Here is a 16,816-nt window from a genome sequence, read left to right as displayed (position 1 = left end):
TTGGGGACCCCCCATCACTGCTTGGTTTCGGGGACCCCCCCTGCCTGATTTTGCCCCCCCATCCTTGGGGACCCCCCCATTACATCCTGGGTTTTGGGGACCCCCCCATCCTTAGGGACCCCCTCCATTATATCCTGGTTATTGGGGCCCCCCCATCCTTAGGGACCCCCCATCACTGCTTGGTTTTGGGGACCCCCCCACCTGCTTTGCCCTCCACCATCCTTGGGGACCCCCCCATTACATCCTGGTTTTTGGGGACACCCCCCCTCCTTGGGGACCCCCCATCACTGCTTGGTTTTGAGGACCCCCTCCGCCTAATTTTGCCCCCCCCCATCCTTGGGGACCCCCCCATTACATCCTGGTTTTTGGGGACCCCCCATCCTTGGGGACCCCCCATCACTGCTCGGTTTTGGGGACCCCCCCATCCTTGGGGACCCCCCCATTACATCCTGGTTTTTGGGGACCCCCCCATCCTTGGGGACCTCCCCATTACACCCTGGTTATTGGGGACCCCCCCATCCTTGGGGACCCCCCCATTACATCCTGGTTTTGGGGACCCCCCCTCCTTGGGGACCCCCCCATTACACCCTAGTTTTGGGGACCCCCCCATCCTTGGGGACCCCCCCATTACACTCTGGTTTTGGGGACCCCCCCATCCTTGGGGACCCCCCCCATTACACCCTGGTTTTGGGGACCCCCCCCATCCTTAGGTCCTTTTTGGGGGGGGGAAGGGAACCGGTCGGGGGGGTTTTGCGCAAGGGGGGGGGCGGGGGGGGCCCCTCCCAGGGGTGGGGCAGGGCGGGGGGGGCACCGCCCCACGGGTGGTGTTTTGGGGGGGGGGGGGGCAAAAAAAAAGGGGGGGTCACCCGTGTCCCCGCCCTGAACGGATCGCAGCGATCGCGGCGGCTCCGCTCGGAGCTGTCAGGTGAGGGGGGGCCAAAAAGGGGGGGCAAAAAGGGGGTGTCTGTCCATGGGGGGGGGGGAAAAAGAGGGGCAAAAAGGGGGGGACAAAAGGAGGGGTGTCTGTTCATGGGGGGGGGGAAGAGGGGCAAAAAGGGGGGGACAAAAGGAGGGGTGTCTGTCCATGGGGGGGGCAAAAAGGAGGGGGCAAAAAGGGGGGTCCAAAGGGGGGGGTGTCCATGGTGGGGCAAAAACGGGGGGCAAAAAGGGGGGGGGAATCTGTCCGGGGGGGGGGGGAAGGGGGGCAAAAAGGGGGGGACAAAAGGAGGGGTGTCTGTCCATGGGGGGGGCAAAAAAGGGGGGGCAAAAAGGGGGGGTCGGTCCATGGGGGGGGGCAAAAAGGGGGTGTCTGTCCAAAGGGGGCAAAAAGGAGGGGGCAAAAAGGGGGGGGGTCTGCCCGGGGGGGGAAAGAGGGGTAAAAAGGGGGGGACAAAAGGAGGGGGCAAAAGGAGCGGTGTCTGTCCATGGGGGGGCAAAAAGGGGGGGCAAAAAGGGGGGGACTGTTCATGGGGGGGGCAAAAAGGGGGGATCTGTCCAAGGGGGGCAAAAAGGGGGACAAAAAGGGGGGGTCTGTCCAAGGGGGGGGCAAAAAGGGGGGGTCGGAAGGGGGGGGTTGTGTCCATGGGGGGGAAAAAAGGGGGGGCAAAAAGGCAAAGGGGGGGTCTGTACGGGGGGGGTCAAAAAGGGGTGTGTGTGTCCATGGGGGAGCAAAAAGGGGGAGCAAAAAAGGGGGGGCAAAAAGGAGGGGGCAAAAAGGGGGGTTCGAAAGGGGGGGTGTCCATGGGGGGGCAAAAAGGGGGGGCAAAAAAGGGGGTGTCTGTCCAAGGGGGGGGGCAAAAAAAGGGGGGTCGAAAGGGGGGGCAAAAAGGGGGGTGTTTGTCCATGGGGGGCAAAAAAAGGGGAGCAAAAAGGAGGGGCAAAAGGGGGGGGGTGTCAAAAAGGGGGTGTAAAAGGGGGGGCTCCGTCCACGGAGTGGGGGGGGGGGAGGGGGGGCACCCGTGGGACCCCGTGTTTTTCCCGTCCCCCCCCCCGCGGGAGCCGTTGCCGGGAGCCGCGGAGCCCCCCCGGGACACCCCTGGAGTGAGGGGGGGGGGCAGAGAGGCTCTGATCCCGCTGCTCCGCCCCCCCCGGTATGAAACCCCCCCCCGGGAACCCCAAAAACACGAGTGGGGGGGTAAAAGCACCCCCAGAGCCATTCCTATGCCCCCCCCAGTTCTAAATGCCCCCTCTCAGTGCTTTAACCCCCCCCGTGGGACCCCAAAAACACGAGTGGGGGGGTTAAAAGCACCCCTAAAGCCATTCCTATGCCCCCCCAGCTCTAAATGCCCCCCCCATGGGACCCCAAAAACACGAGGGGGGGGTTAAAAAGCACCCCCAGAGCCATTCTTATGCCCCCCCAGTGCCTTAAACCCCCCCCCATGGGACCCCAAAAACACGAGTGGGGGGTTAAAAAGCACCCCCAGAGCCATTCTTATGCCCCCCCAGCTCTAAATGCCCCCCCCAAATGCCCTAACCCCCCCCATGGTACCCCAAAAACACGAGGGGGGGGTAAAAAGCACCCCCAGAGCCATTCTTATGCCCCCCCCCCAGTGCCTTGAACCCCCCCCCCCATGGGACCCCAAAATCATGAGTGGGGGGTAAAAACACCCCCAGAGCCATTCCTATGCCCCCCCAGTTCTAAATGCCCCCTATGGGACCCCAAAAACACGAGTGGGGGGGTAAAAGCACCCCCAGAGCCATTCCTATACCCCCTCCAGTGCTTTACCCCCCCCCCCATGGGACCCCAAAATCATGAGGGGGGGGGTAAAAGCACCCCCAGAGCCATTCTTATGCCCCCCCCAGCTCTAAATGCCCCCCCCAGTGCCTTACCCCCCCCCATGGGACCCCAAAATCATGAGTGGGGGGGTTCAAAGCACCCCCAGAGCCATTCTTATGCCCCCCCAGCTCTAAATGCCTCCCCATGGGACCCCCCAAAAACACGAGTGGGGGGGTAAAAGCACCCCCAGAGCCATTCTTATGCCTCCCCAGTGCCTTAAACCCCCCCCCATGGGACCCCAAAATAATGAGGGGGGGGGGTAAAAGCACCCCCAAAGCCATTCTTATGCCCCCCCAGCTCTAAATGCCCCCCCAGTGCCTTACCCCCCCCCATGGGACCCCAAAATCATGGGGGGGGGGGTTAAAAGCACCCCCAGAGCCATTCCTATGCCCCCCCAGCTCTAAATGCCTCCCCCATGGGACCCCAAAAACACGAGTGGGGGGGTAAAAGCACCCCTAAAGCCATTCCTATGCCCCCCCCAGCTCTAAATGCCCCCCCAGTGCTTTAACCCCCCCCCATAGTCCCCCAAAAACACGAGTGGGGGGTTAAAAACACCCCTAAAGCCATTCTTATGCCCCCCCAGCTCTAAATGCCCCCCCAGTGCCCTAACCCCCCCCCATGGGACCCCCAAAAACACGAGGGGGGGGTAAAAGCACCCCTAAAACCATTCTTATGCCCCCCCAGCTCTAAATGCCCCCCCATGGGACCCCAAAAACACGAGGGGGGGGTTAAAAGCACCCCCAGAGCCATTCCTATGCCCCCCCCCAGCTCTAAATGCCCCCCCAATGCCCTAAACCCCCCCCATGGGACCCCAAAAACACGAGTGGGGGGGGGTTAAAAACACCCCTAAAGCCATTCTTATGCCCCCCCAGCTCTAAATGCCTCCCCATGGGACCCCCCAAAATCACGAGTGGGGGGGGTAAAAGCACCCCTAAAGCCATTCCTATGCCCCCCCCAGCTCTAAATGCCCCCCTCAGTGCTTTAACCCCCCCCCCATGGGACCCCCAAAAACACGAGTGGGGGGGGGGTAAAAGCACCCCTAAAGCCATTCTTATGCCCCCCCAGCTCTAAATGCCCCCCCCCCATGCCCTAAACTCCCCCCACGGGACCCCCAAATCCCTCGTGGGGGGGGTTTATAAACAGCCCCCCCAAATCCTTTCCCCCCCCCCTTTTTTCTCCCCCCCCCCCCCCGCAGGTCTCGGTCCCCCGAGGGTCTGTGCCCCCCCCATGGCGGGGGGGTATTTCCAGCACGGGGGGGTCTCTTTCCCGGCAATCCTTTACTCCCCCCGTTCGCTCGAAGCCGCCCGAGAGTTCCCGGTGGAGGACGACGATGTCTTTAACGTCACTTATCAGAAATCCGGTGGGGGGGCAATGGGGTACGGGGGGGGCAATGGGGGGGGGCAATGGGGAACCCCAAGGAGGGGAAATGGGGGGGAAATGGGGTACATGGGGGGGGCAATGGGGTACCCTAAGGGGGGGGCAATGGGGTACAGGGGGGGGCAATGGGGGGGCAATGGGGTACCCCAAGGAGGGGAAATGGGGGGGAAATGGGGTACATGGGGGGGCAATGGGGTACATGGGGGGGCAATGTGGTACCCTAAGGGGGGGAAATGGGGGGGGCAATGGGGGGGCAATGGGATACATGGGGGGGGCAATGGGGTACCCTAATGGGGGGAAATGGGGGGGGCAATGGGGTACATGGGGGGGGAAATGGGGGGGCAATGGGGGGGCAATGGGGTACATGGGGGGGCAATGTGGTACCCTAAGGGGGGGAAATGGGGGGGGCAATGGGGGGGCAATGGGATACATGGGGGGGGCAATGGGGTACCCTAATGGGGGGAAATGGGGGGGGCAATGGGGTACATGGGGGGGCAATGGAGGGGCAATGGGGTACCCTAAGGGGTACATGGGGGGGCAATGGGGTACCCCAAGGGGGGGAAATGGGGGGGGCAATGGGGGGGCAATGGGGTACCCTAAGGGGGGGAAATGGGGGGGGGCAATGGGGTACATGGGGGCAGCAATGGGGTACCCTAAGGGGGGGAAATGGGGGGGCAATGGGGTACATGGGGGGTACATGGGGGGCAATGGGGTACCCTAATGGGGGGAAATGGGGGGGCAATGGGGTACCCTAATGGGGGGAAATGGGGGGGCAATGGAATACATGACGGGGCAATGGGGGAGGCAATGGGGAACCCCAAGGAGGGGAAATGGGGGGGCAATGGGGTACCCTAAGAGGGGGAAATGGGGGGGGCAATGGGGGGGCAATGGGGTACATGGGGGGCAATGGGGGGCAATGGGGTACCCTAAGGAGGGAAAGAGGGGGGCAATAGGGTACATGGGGGGGGCAATGGGGTACCCTAAGGGGGGGAAATGGGGGGGGCAATGGGGGGGCAATGGGGTACATGGGGGGTACATGGGGGGGCAATGGGGTACCCTAATGGGGGGAAATGGGGGGGCAATGGGGGGGCAATGGGGTACATAGGGGGGGCAATGGGGTACACTAAGGGGGGAAATGAGGGGGCAATGGGGTACCCTAAGGGGGGGAAATGGGGGGGGCAATGGGGTACACTAAGGGGGAAATGGGGGGGCAATAAGGGGCAATGGGGTACCCTAAGGGGGGGAAAGGGGGGGCAATGGGGTACATGGGGGGGGCAATGGGGTACCCTAAGGGGGGAAAATGGGGGGGCAATGGGGTACCCTAAGGGGGGGCAATGGAGGGGCAGTGGGGTACCCTAAGGGGGGGAAATGGGGGGGGCCAGCAGCCAAAGGGGGGGAAAAATGGGGGGAACAATGGGGGGGCAATGGGGAGGCAATGGGGTACCCTAAGAGGGGAAATGGGGGGGCAAGGGGGGGGGCAATGAGGTACCCTAAGGGGGGGCAATGGGGGGCAATGGGGTACCCTAAGGGGGGGGGAAATGTGGGGGGGACAGCAGCCAAAGGGGGGGGAAACATGGGGGGGGCAATGTGGGGGTAATGGGGGGGGCAATGGAGTACGTTGGGGGGGCAATGGGGTACCCTAAAGGGGGGAAAGGGGGGTCCCAGCAGCCAAAGGGGGGGGAAAAAGGGGGGGGGGGGCAATGGGGAGGCAATGGGGTACATGGGGGGGGCAGTGGGAGAGCAATGGGGTATCCTAAGTGGGGGAAATGGGGGGGCAATGGGGGGGCAATGGGGTACCTTAAGGGGGGAAATGGGGGTCCCAGCAGGCAAAGGGGAGGGGGGGGAATGGGGGGGGGCAATGGGAGTGTAATGGGGGGCAATGGAGTACATGGGGGGGCAATGGGGTACCCTAAGGGGGGGAATGGGGGGGCAGCAGCCAAAGGGGGGGGAAAAATGGGGGGGGGGCAATGGGGGGGGGCAATGGAGTACATGGGGGGGGACCAAAACAGACCCCTTAGACCTCCCCCAAAGGACCTCAGGGACCCCCAAGACCCCCCAAAAAAGACCCCAGAGAACCTCAGGGGACCCCAAAGAGAATGAAAGGAACCCCTCAGGGGACCCCAAGATTCCTCGAAGGACCCCAAAGGACCTCAGGGAACCCCAAAGAAACCAAAACGGACCCCTTAGACCCCCCCCCAAAGGGCCCCAGGGGACCCCAAGACCCCTCAAAGGACCTCAGGGAACCCCAAAGAGAATGACAGGAGCCCCTGGGACCCCTCAAGGGACCCCAAGATTCCTCGAAGGACCCCAAAGGACCTTAGGGAACCCCAAGATGACCCCAAAGGACCTCAGGGAACCCCAAAGAGAACCAGGGGAACCCCTGGGATCCCTCAGGGGACCCCAAGACTCCTCAAAGGACCCCAAAGGACCTCAGGACCCCCCCAGGGGACCCCAAGACCCCTCAAAGGACCCCAAGGAGACCCCAAGACCCCTCAAAGGACCCCAAAGGACCTCAGGACCCCCCCAGGGGACCCCAAGACCCCTCAAAGGACCCCAAAGGACCTCAGGACCCCCCCCAGGGGACCCCAAGACCCCACAAAGGACCCCAAAGGACCTCAGGAACCCCTCCAGGGGACCCCAAGACCCCTCAAAGGACCCCAAAGGACCTCAGGACCCCCCTCAGGGGACCCCAAGACCCCTCAAAGGACCCCAAAGGACCTCAGGACTTCCCCCTAGGGGACCCCAAAACCCCTCAAAGGACCTCAGGACCCCCCCAGGGGACCCCAAGACCCCTCAAAGGACCCCAAGGGGACCTCAGGACCCCCCTCAGGGGACCCCAAGACTCCTCAAAGGACCCCAAAGGACCTCAGGACCCCCCCCAGGGGACCCCAAGACCCCTCAAAGGACCACAAAGGGGACCTCAGGACCCCCCCCAGGGGACCCCAAGACCCCTCAAAGGACCCCAAAGGTCCTCAGGACCCCCCCCACGGGACCGCAAGACCCCTCAAAGGACCCTAAAGGACCTCAGGACCGCCCCCAGGGGACCCCAAGACCCCTCAGAGGACCCCAAAGGACCTCAGGGAACCCCAAAGAGACCAAAACGGACTCCTTAGACCCCCCTCAAAGGGCCCCAGGGGACCCCAAGAGACCCCAAAGGACCTCAGGGAACCCCAAAGAGAGCAAAATGGACCGCTTAGACCCCCCCAAAGGACCTTAGGGAACCCCAAGATGACCCCAAAGGACCTCAGGGAACCCCAAAGAGAACCAGGGGAACCCCTTGGACTCCTCAAGGGACCCCAAGACCCCTCAAAGGACCCCAAAGGACCTCAGGACCCCTCCCAGGGGACCCCAAGACCCCTCAAAGGACCCCAAAGGACCTCAGCCCCCCCCCCCCAGGGGACCCCAAGACCCCTCAAAGGACCCCAAGGGGACCTCAGGATCCCCCTCAGGGGACCCCAAGACTCCTCAAAGGACCCCAAAGGACCTCAGGACCCCCCCCAGGGGACCCCAAGACCCCTCAAAGGACCCCAAGGGGACCTCAGGACCCCCCCCCAGGGGACCCCAAGACCCTTCAAAGGACCCCAAAGGACCTCAGGGAACCCCAAGAGACCCCAAAGGACCTCAGGGAATCCCAAAGAGAGCAAAATGGACCCCTTAGACCCCCCCAAAGGACCTCAGGGAACCCCAAAGAGAACCAGGGGAACCCCTTGGACTCCTCAAGCGACCCCAAGACCCCTCAAAGGACCCCAAGGGGACCTTAGCAACCCCCCAGGGGACCCCAAGACCCCTCAAAGGACCCCAAAGGACCTCAGGGAACCCCAAAGAGAGCAAAATGGACCCCTTAGACCCCCCCAAAGGACCTTAGGGAACCCCAAAGAGAGCAAAATGGATCGCTTAGACCCCCCCAAAGGACCTTAGGGAACCCCAAGATGACCCCAAAGGACCTCAGGGAACCCCAAAGAGAACCAGGGGAACCCCTTGGACTCCTCAAGGGACCCCAAGACCCCTCAAAGGACCCCAAAGGACCTCAGGACCCCTCCCAGGGGACCCCAAGACCCCTCAAAGGACCCCAAAGGATCTCAGGACGCCCCTCAGGGGACCCCAAAACCCCTCAAAGGACCTCAGGACCCCCCTCAGGGGACCCCAAGACCCCTCAAAGGATCCCAAGGAGACCCCAAGACCCCTCAAAGGACCCCAAAGGACCTCAGGACCCCCCCCCCCAGGGGACCCCAAAACGCCTCAAAGGACCTCAGGACCCCCCCCAGGGGACCCCAAGACCCCTCAAAGGACCCCAAAGGACCTCAGGACCCCCCCCAGGGGACTCCAAGAGCCCTCAAAGGACCCCAAAGGACCTCAGGACCCCCCCAGGGGACCCCAAGACCCCTCAAAGGACCCCTTGGAGACCTCAGGCCCCCCCCCGAGCCCCCATTTCCCCCTGTTGCAGGGACTGTGTGGATGCTGGAGATCCTGAGCCTGATCCGGAGCGATGGGGACCCTCACTGGTGCCGCTCGGTGCCCAACTGGGATCGGGGGCCGTGGCTGGAGACGGTGCTGGGGCTGCGGCGGGCGAAGGCGAACCCCCGCCCGCGGCTCATCAGCTCCCACCTCCCCATCCAGCTCTTCCCCAAAGCCTTCTTCAGCTCCAAGGCCAAGGTGGGGGGGTTTGGGGGGCTCTTATGGGGGGTTTGGGGGGCTATGGGGCTGCTATGGGGGGTTTGGGGGGCTGTTATGGGGGGTTTGGGGGGCTATGGGGCTGCTATGAGGGGTTTGGGGGGCTGTTATGGGGTGTTTGGGGGGCTATGGGTCTGCTATGGGGGGGTTGGGGGGCTGTTATGGGGGGTTTGGGGGGCTCTTATGGGGTGTTTGGGGGGCTATGGGGCTGCTATGAGGGGTTTGGGGGGCTGTTATGGGGTGTTTGGGGGGCTATGGGGCTGCTATGGGGGGTTTGGGGGGCTGTTATGGGGTGTTTGGGGGGCTATGGGGCTGCTATGGGGGGGTTGGGGGCTGTTATGGGGTGTTTGGGGGGCTATGGGGCAGCTATGGGGGGTTTGGGGGGCTGTTATGGGGGGTTTGAGGGGCTATGGGGCTGCTAGGGGGGGTTTGGGGGGCTGTTATGGGGTGTTTGGGGGGCTATGGGGCAGCTATGGGGGGTTTGGGGGGCTGTTATGGGGGGTTTGGGGGGCTATGGGGCAGCTATGGGGGGTTTGGGGGGCTGTTATGGGGGGTTTGGGGGGCTATGGGGCAGCTATGGGGGCTGTTATGGGGTGTTATGGGGTGTTTGGGGGGCTATGGGGCTGCTATGGGGGCTGTTATGGGGTGTTATGGGGTGTTTGGGGGGCTATGGGGCCGCTATGGGGGGTTTGGGGAGCTGTTATGGGGGGTTTGGGGGGCTGTTATGGGCTGTTATGGGGCTATGGGGCAGCTATGGGGGGCTGTTATGGGGTGTTATAGGCTGTTTGGGGGGCTATGGGGCTGCTATGGGGGGTTTGGGGGGCTGTTATGGGGTGTCGGGGGGCTATGGGGCAGTTATGGGGTGTTTGGGGGGCTATGGGGTGCTATGGGGGGTTTGGGGGGCTGTTATGGGGGGTTGGGGGGCTGTTATGGGGGGTTTGGGGGTCTGTGGGGCTGCTATGGGGGGTGTGGGGGGCTGTTATGGGGTGTTTGGGGGGCTATGGGGCAGCTATGGGGGGCTGTTATGGGGTGTTATGGGCTGTTTGGGGGGCTATGGGGCTGCTATGGGGGGTTTGGGGGGCTCTTATGGGGGGTTTGGGAGGCTATGGGGGTGCTATGAGGGGTTTGGGGGCTGTTATGGGGGGTTGGGGGGCTATGGGGCAGCTATGGGGGGCTGTTATGGGGTGTTTGGGGGGCTATGGGGCAGCTATGGGGGGGTTGGGGGGTTGCTATGGGGTGTTTGGGTGGCTATGGGGCAGCTATGGGGCTGTTATGAGCAGTTATGGGGTGTTTGGGGGGCTATGGGGCAGCTCTGGGGGGTTTGGGGGGCAGTTACGGGGTGTCGGGGGGGCTGTTATGGGGTGTTTGGGGGGCTGTGGGGCAGTTATGGCGTGTTTGGGGGGCTGTGGGGCGGCTCTGGGGCTGTCGGTGGGTCAGTGGGTCGGTGTGACCCACGGCTGCCCCACAGGTGATCTACACTGTGCGGAACCCTAAGGACGTCCTCGTTTCCCTCTTCCACTTCTCCCGCATTTTCCGCCCCTATAAAGACCCGGGAACCCTCGAGCAGTTCCTGCACAAATTCCTGCAGGGCGACGGTCCGTCCGCCAGGGGGCGATAGGGGGCGCTATGGGGCGCTATGGAGGGCTATGGGGCGCTATGGGGCGGGGGGGACACTATGGGGCGCTATGGGGCGGGAGGGACACTATGGGGCGCTATCGGGCACTAGGGGGCGGGGGGGGCGCTATGGGGCGCTAGGAGCGCTAGGGGGCGGGGGGGCGCTAGGGGGCGCTATGGAGTGGGGGGGCGCTATGGGGCGGGGGGCGCTAGGGGGCGGGGTGGGCGCTATGGGGGGCTATGGGGCGCTATGGAGCGGGGGGCGCTATGGGGCAGGGGGGGCGCTATGGGGCGGGGTGGGCGCTATGGGGGGCTATAGGGAGTGGGGGGGCTGTGGGGTGTGGCTCTATGGGGCAGGGCAGCTATGGGGTGGGGCACTATGGGGGGGCTATAGGTCGCTACGGGTCTCTGTAGGTCTCTATGGGTGTCTATGGATCGCTATGGGTCTCTGTGGGTCTCTATGGGTCGCTATGGGTCTCCGTGGGTCTCTGTGGGTCGCTATGGGTCTCTATGGGTCCCTCTGGGTCTCTATGGGTCTCTATGGGTCTCTATGGGTCTCTATGGGTCCTTGGGTCATTGTGGGTCGCTATGGGTCTCTATGTGTTGCAGTGGATTGCAGTGGGGCACTGTGGGGCTCTATAGGTCTCTAATGGGTCTCTGTGTGTCTCTATGTGTCTGTATGTGTTTCTATGGGTCTCTGTGGGTCTCTGCGGGTCTCTATGGGTCTCTATGGGGTCTCTATGGGGTCTCTATGGGTCTCTATGGGTCTCGGTGGTCTCTGTGGGTCTCTATGGGTCTCTGTCTCTCTATGGGTCTCTATGGGTCTCTATGGGTCTCTATGGGTCTCTATGGGTCTCGGTGGGTCTCTGTGGGTCTCGGCGGTTCTCGGTGGGTCTCTGTCTCTCTATGGGGTCTCTATGTCTCTCTATGGGTCTCTATGGCTCTCTGTGGGTCTCGGTGGGTCTCTATTGGTCTCTATGGGTCTCTATGTGTCTCGGTGGGTCTCGATGGGTCTCTATGGCTCTCGGTGGGTCCCTGTGGGTCCGTGTGGGTCTCTATGGGTCTCCATGGTTCCCTATGGGTCTCTGTGGGTCTCGATGGGTCTCTGTGGTTCCCTATGGGTCTGTGTGGGTCTGACCGCCCCCGCAGTGCCGTTCGGGTCGTGGTTCGAGCACGTCCGGGGGTGGTTGGGGCTCCGCGGGGCGCACAACTTCCTGTGCATCAGCTACGAGGAACTGCAGCAGGTGGGGGCGGGGCCTCGGGGGTCCCCTTCCCCCCTTCCCCCCGGCCCCGTGTCCCCCATCCCCGAGTTCCCCCCTTCCCCCCGGCCCCGTGTCCCCCATCCCCGAGTTCCCCCCTTCCCCCCTTCCCCCCGGCCCCGCGTCCCCCATCCCCGAGTTCCCCCCTTCCCCCCGGCCCCGCGTCCCCCATCCCCGAGTTCCCCCCTTCCCCCCCGGCCCCGTGTCCCCCATCCCCGAGTTCCCCCGTTCCCCCGTTCCCCCCGGCCCCGCGTCCCCCATCCCCGAGTTCCCCCCTTCCCCCCTTCCCCCCGGCCCCGCGTCCCCCATCCCCGAGTTCCCCCCTTCCCCCCTTCCCCCCGGCCCCGCGTCCCCCATCCCCGAGTTCCCCCCTTCCCCCCTTCCCCCCGGCCCCGCGTCCCCCATCACCGAGTTCCCCCGTTCCCCCGGACCCGTGTTCCCCTGTCCCCATGTCCCCTGGTGTCCATGTTGTCCCCATGTCCCCACATCCCCTGATGTCCCCTGGTGTCCCCATGTCCCCCATGTCCCCACATCCCCTGATGTCCCCCGTGTCCCCCATGTCCCCACGTCCCCTGGTGTCCCCATGTCCCCCATGTCCCCCATGTCCCCACATCCCCTGGTGTCCCCATGTCCCCCATGTCCCCCATGTCCCCACGTCCCCTGGTGTCCCCATGTCCCTCATGCCCCTCATGTCCCTTGTGTCTATGATGTCCCTGGTGTCCCTTGGTGTCCCCATGTCCCTCATGCCCCTCATGTCCCTGGTGTCCCCCATGTCCCTGATGTCTCCTGATGTCCCTCATGTCCCCAGTGTCCTCATGTCTCCTGGTGTCTTCATGTCCCCCATGTCCCCACGTCCCCTGGTGTCCCCATGTCCCTCATGCCCCTGATGTCCCCTGATGTCCCCATGTCCCCTGGTGTCCCTGGCGTCCCCTGATGTCCCCTGGTGTCCCCTGGTGCGTCCCCAGGACCTGCGTGGCTGCGTGGAGCGTCTCTGCGGGTTCCTGGGCCGGGAGCTGAGCGCGGCGGCGCTGGACGCGGTGGTGGCCAACGCCTCCTTCGCCGCCATGAGCCGCAACCGCATGAGCAACTTCAGCCTCTCGCCCCTCTTCATCCTCGACCTGCGCAGAGGGCCCTTCCTGCGCAAGGGTGGGGACACCGGGGACACCGGGGACACGGGGACACCGGGACATGGGGGTGGAGATGGGGACACGGGGATGGGGACATGGACATGGGGACAGGGATGGAGGTGGCAACGTGGACATGGGGATGGAGACAGGGATGGGGAGCATGGGGACACGGGTGGAGATGGGGATGTGGGGATGGGGACATGGACATGGGGACATGGGGACATGGATGGAGATGGGGATGTGGGGATGGAGAAGGGGACATGGATGGGGACAGGGATGAGGGCAAGGGGACATGGGGACGGGGAACATGGAGATGGGGACATGGGGACATGGATGGAGATGGGGACGTGGGGATGGGGATGGGGACATGGATGGGGACAGGGATGAGGGCAAGGGGACGTGGGGATGGGGAACATGGAGATGGGGACATGGGGACGTGGATGGAGATGGGGACATGGGGATGGAGATGGGGACATGGGGAGATGGGGATGGGGACATGGATGGGGACAGGGATGAGGGCAAGGGGACATGGGGATGGGGACAGGGATGGGGAACATGGGGACACGGGTGGAGATGGGGACGTGGGGATGGGGACATGGACATGGGGACATGGGGACATGGATGGGGATGTGGGGATGGGGACGTGGGGATGGAGACAGGGATGGGGACATGGGGACATGGAGATGGAAATGGGGATGGGGACAGGCATCAGGACAAGGATGGGGACAGGGATGGGGGACACGGGGACATGGGGATGGGGACAGGGATGGAGTTGGCAACATGGACATGGGGAGGGGGACATGGATGGGGACAGGGATGAGGGCAAGGGGACACGGGGATGGGGACAGAGATGGGGAACATGGGGACACGGGTGGAGATGGGGATGTGGGGATGGGGATGGGGACACGGGGACATGGGGACATGGGGATGGGGACAGGGATGGGGACATGGACATGGGGACAGGGATGGGGACAAGGATGAGGGCAAGGGGACATGGAGATGGGGACAGAGATGGTGACATGGGGATGAGGGCATGGGGATGGGGACATGGGGACATGGAGATGGGAATGGGGATGTGGGGATGGGGACAGGGATGGAGGACACGGGGACATGGGTGGGGATGGGGCCGTGGATGTGGAGATGGGGACAGGGATGGGGAACAGGGGGACACAGGTGGAGATGGGGACGTGGGGATGGAGATGGGGACATGGGGACACAGGGACATGGGGATGGGGACAGGGATGGGGAACAGGGGGACACAGGTGGAGATGGGGACGTGGGGATGGAGATGGGGACATGGGGACACGGGGACATGGGGATGGGGACGGGGATGGGGAACATGGGGACACGAGTGGAGATGGGGACGTGGGGATGGGGACATGGACATGGGGACATGGGGACATGGGGACATGGATGGAGATGGGCATGTAGGGATGGGGACGTGGGGATGGAGACAGGGATGGGGACATGGGGACATGGAGATGGAAATGGGGATGTGGGGATGGGGACAGGGATGGAGTTGGCAACATGGACATGGGGATGGGGACATGGATGGGGACAGGGATGAGGGCAAGGGGACATGGGGATGGGGACAGAGATGGGGAACATGGAGACATGGGTGGAGATGGGGACGTGGGGATGGGGACATGGGGACATGGGGACATGGGTGGAGATGGGGATGTGGACATGGGGACATGGGGATGGAGATGGGGATGTGGGAATGGAGAAGGGGACATGAGGATGGGGACATGGGGACATAGAGATGGGAATGGGGATGTGGGGATGGGGACATGGATCAGGACAAGGATGGGGACAGGGATGGGGGACACGGGGACATGGGGATGGGGACAGGGATGGAGTTGGCAACATGGACATGGGGAAGGGGACATGGATGGGGACAGGGATGAGGGCAAGGGGACATGGGGATGGGGACAGGGATGGGGAACATGGGGACACGGGTGGAGATGGGGACGTGGGGATGGGGACATGGACATGGGGACATGGGGACATGGGGACATGGATGGAGATGGGGATGTGGGGATGGGGACGTGGGGATGGAGACAGGGATGGGGACATGGGGACATGGAGATGGAAATGGGGATGTGGGGATGGGGACAGGGATCATGACAAGGATGGGGACAGGGATGGAGTTGGCAACATGGACATGGGGAGGGGGACATGGATGGGGACAGGGATGAGGGCAAGGGGACATGGGGATGGGGACTGGGATGGGGAACATGGGGACACGGGTGGAGATGGGGACGTGGGGATGGGGATGGGAACATGGGGACATGGATGGAGATGGGGATGTGGGGATGGGGATGGGGACATGGGGACATGGGGACATGGGTGGAGATGGGGATGTGGACATGGGGACATGGGGATGGAGATGGGGATGTGGGAATGGAGAAGGGGACATGGGGATGGGGACATGGGGACATAGAGATGGGAATGGGGATGTGGGGATGGGGACAGGGATGGGGGACACGGGGACATGGGTGGGGATGGGGACAAGGATGGAGTTGGCAACATGGACATGGGGATGGGGACATGGATGGGGACAGGGATGAGGGCAAGGGGACATGGGGATGGGGACAGGGATGGGGAACATGGGGACACGGGTGGAGATGGGGACGTGGGGATGGGGACATGGGGATGGAGACAGGGATGGGGACATGGGGACATGGATGGAGATGGGGACGTGGGGATGGGGATGGGGACATGGGGACATGGGGATGGGGGGATGGGGACATGGGTGGAGATGGGGATGTGGAAATGGAGATGGGGACATGGACATGGGGACATGGATGGAGATGGAGATGTGGGAATGGAGAAGGGGACATGGGGATGGGGACATGGGGACATGGATGGAGATGGAGATGTGGGAATGGAGAAGGGGACATGGGGATGGGGACATGGGGACATGGATGGAGATGGAGATGTGGGAATGGAGAAGGGGACATGGGGATGGGGACGTGGGGACATGGATGGAGATGGAGATGTGGGAATGGAGAAGGGGACATGGGGATGGGGACGTGGGGACATGGAGATGGGAATGGGGATGTGGGGATGGGGACAGGGATCAGGACAAGGATGGGGACAGGGATGGGGGACACGGGGACATGGGTGGGGATGGGGCCGTGGATGTGGAGATGGGGACAGGGATGGGGACAGGGATGGAGATGGCAACATGGACGTGGGGATGGTGACGAGGACGTGGGGATGGGGACATGGGGATGGGGATGGTGATGAGGACATGGGGATGGGGACATGGACGAGGGGATGGTGACGAGGACATGAGGATGGGGACATGGGGATGGTGACATGGACAAGGGGATGGTGACGAGGACATGGGGATGGTGACGAGGACATGGGGATGGGGACATGGATGAAGGGATGGTGACGAGGACATGGGAATGGAGACATGGGGATGGGGACATGGGGATGGTAACGAGGACATGAGGATGGGGACTTGGGGACAGGGATGAGGAGAGGGACATGAGAGGTGCCCAAGGCTGAGGACAAGGATGGGAAGAAGGGGACACGGGGACATGTGAGCCCAGGCATGGGGGACCCCCGAGGAGGTTGAGGGGGGGGTGGTCCCGGGGTGGGGGGGGTCACAGCCTCTGCTCCGTAGGGATCTCCGGGGATTGGAAGAACCACCTCACACCGGAGCAAAGCGCCCGCTTCGACCGCGTCTACCGGGAGCGCATGGCCGGGCTGGGGGTCACCTTCCCCTGGGACCCCCCCCCGGACCCCCCCGAGGGGGAAACAACCCTTGGGACCCCCCCTGAGGAGGAAGAGGAGGAGGAGACCCCCCCGAGACCTCAGGAACCCCCCCAACCCTGACCCCCCCCTCCTCCTGAGCCCCCACTGTAAGGGGGAGGGGGGAGGAATTTGGGGGGGGGGTTCCTCACAGGATTGTGCCCCCCCCCCAGTTTTGGGGAGGGGGGGACACACATCCTATTGGGGTGTCAATAAAGTTATTTTGC

General features: G+C 63.5%; 1 protein-coding gene across 1 annotated transcript; it reads left to right on the top strand.

The window, feature by feature from the left end:
• The first annotated feature begins 834 nt into the window (after positions 1–834).
• Positions 835–16,692, top strand: SULT2B1 (sulfotransferase family 2B member 1). The gene is made up of 7 exons (XM_054052389.1): positions 835–925; positions 3,972–4,136; positions 8,598–8,806; positions 10,293–10,419; positions 11,588–11,682; positions 12,663–12,843; positions 16,462–16,692. Exons 2-7 carry the CDS (start codon positions 4,004–4,006, stop codon positions 16,671–16,673), a joined length of 957 nt encoding a protein of 318 aa, XP_053908364.1. The 5' UTR covers positions 835–925; positions 3,972–4,003; the 3' UTR covers positions 16,674–16,692.
• The last annotated feature ends 124 nt before the right edge of the window (positions 16,693–16,816 follow it).

Source organism: Cuculus canorus, chromosome 33, assembly GCF_017976375.1.
Source record: "Cuculus canorus isolate bCucCan1 chromosome 33, bCucCan1.pri, whole genome shotgun sequence".
Taxonomy (NCBI): Eukaryota; Metazoa; Chordata; class Aves; order Cuculiformes; family Cuculidae; genus Cuculus; species Cuculus canorus.
Note: the sequence above shows the minus strand (reverse complement) of the source record. Positions and strands in the feature narration are given on the sequence as shown.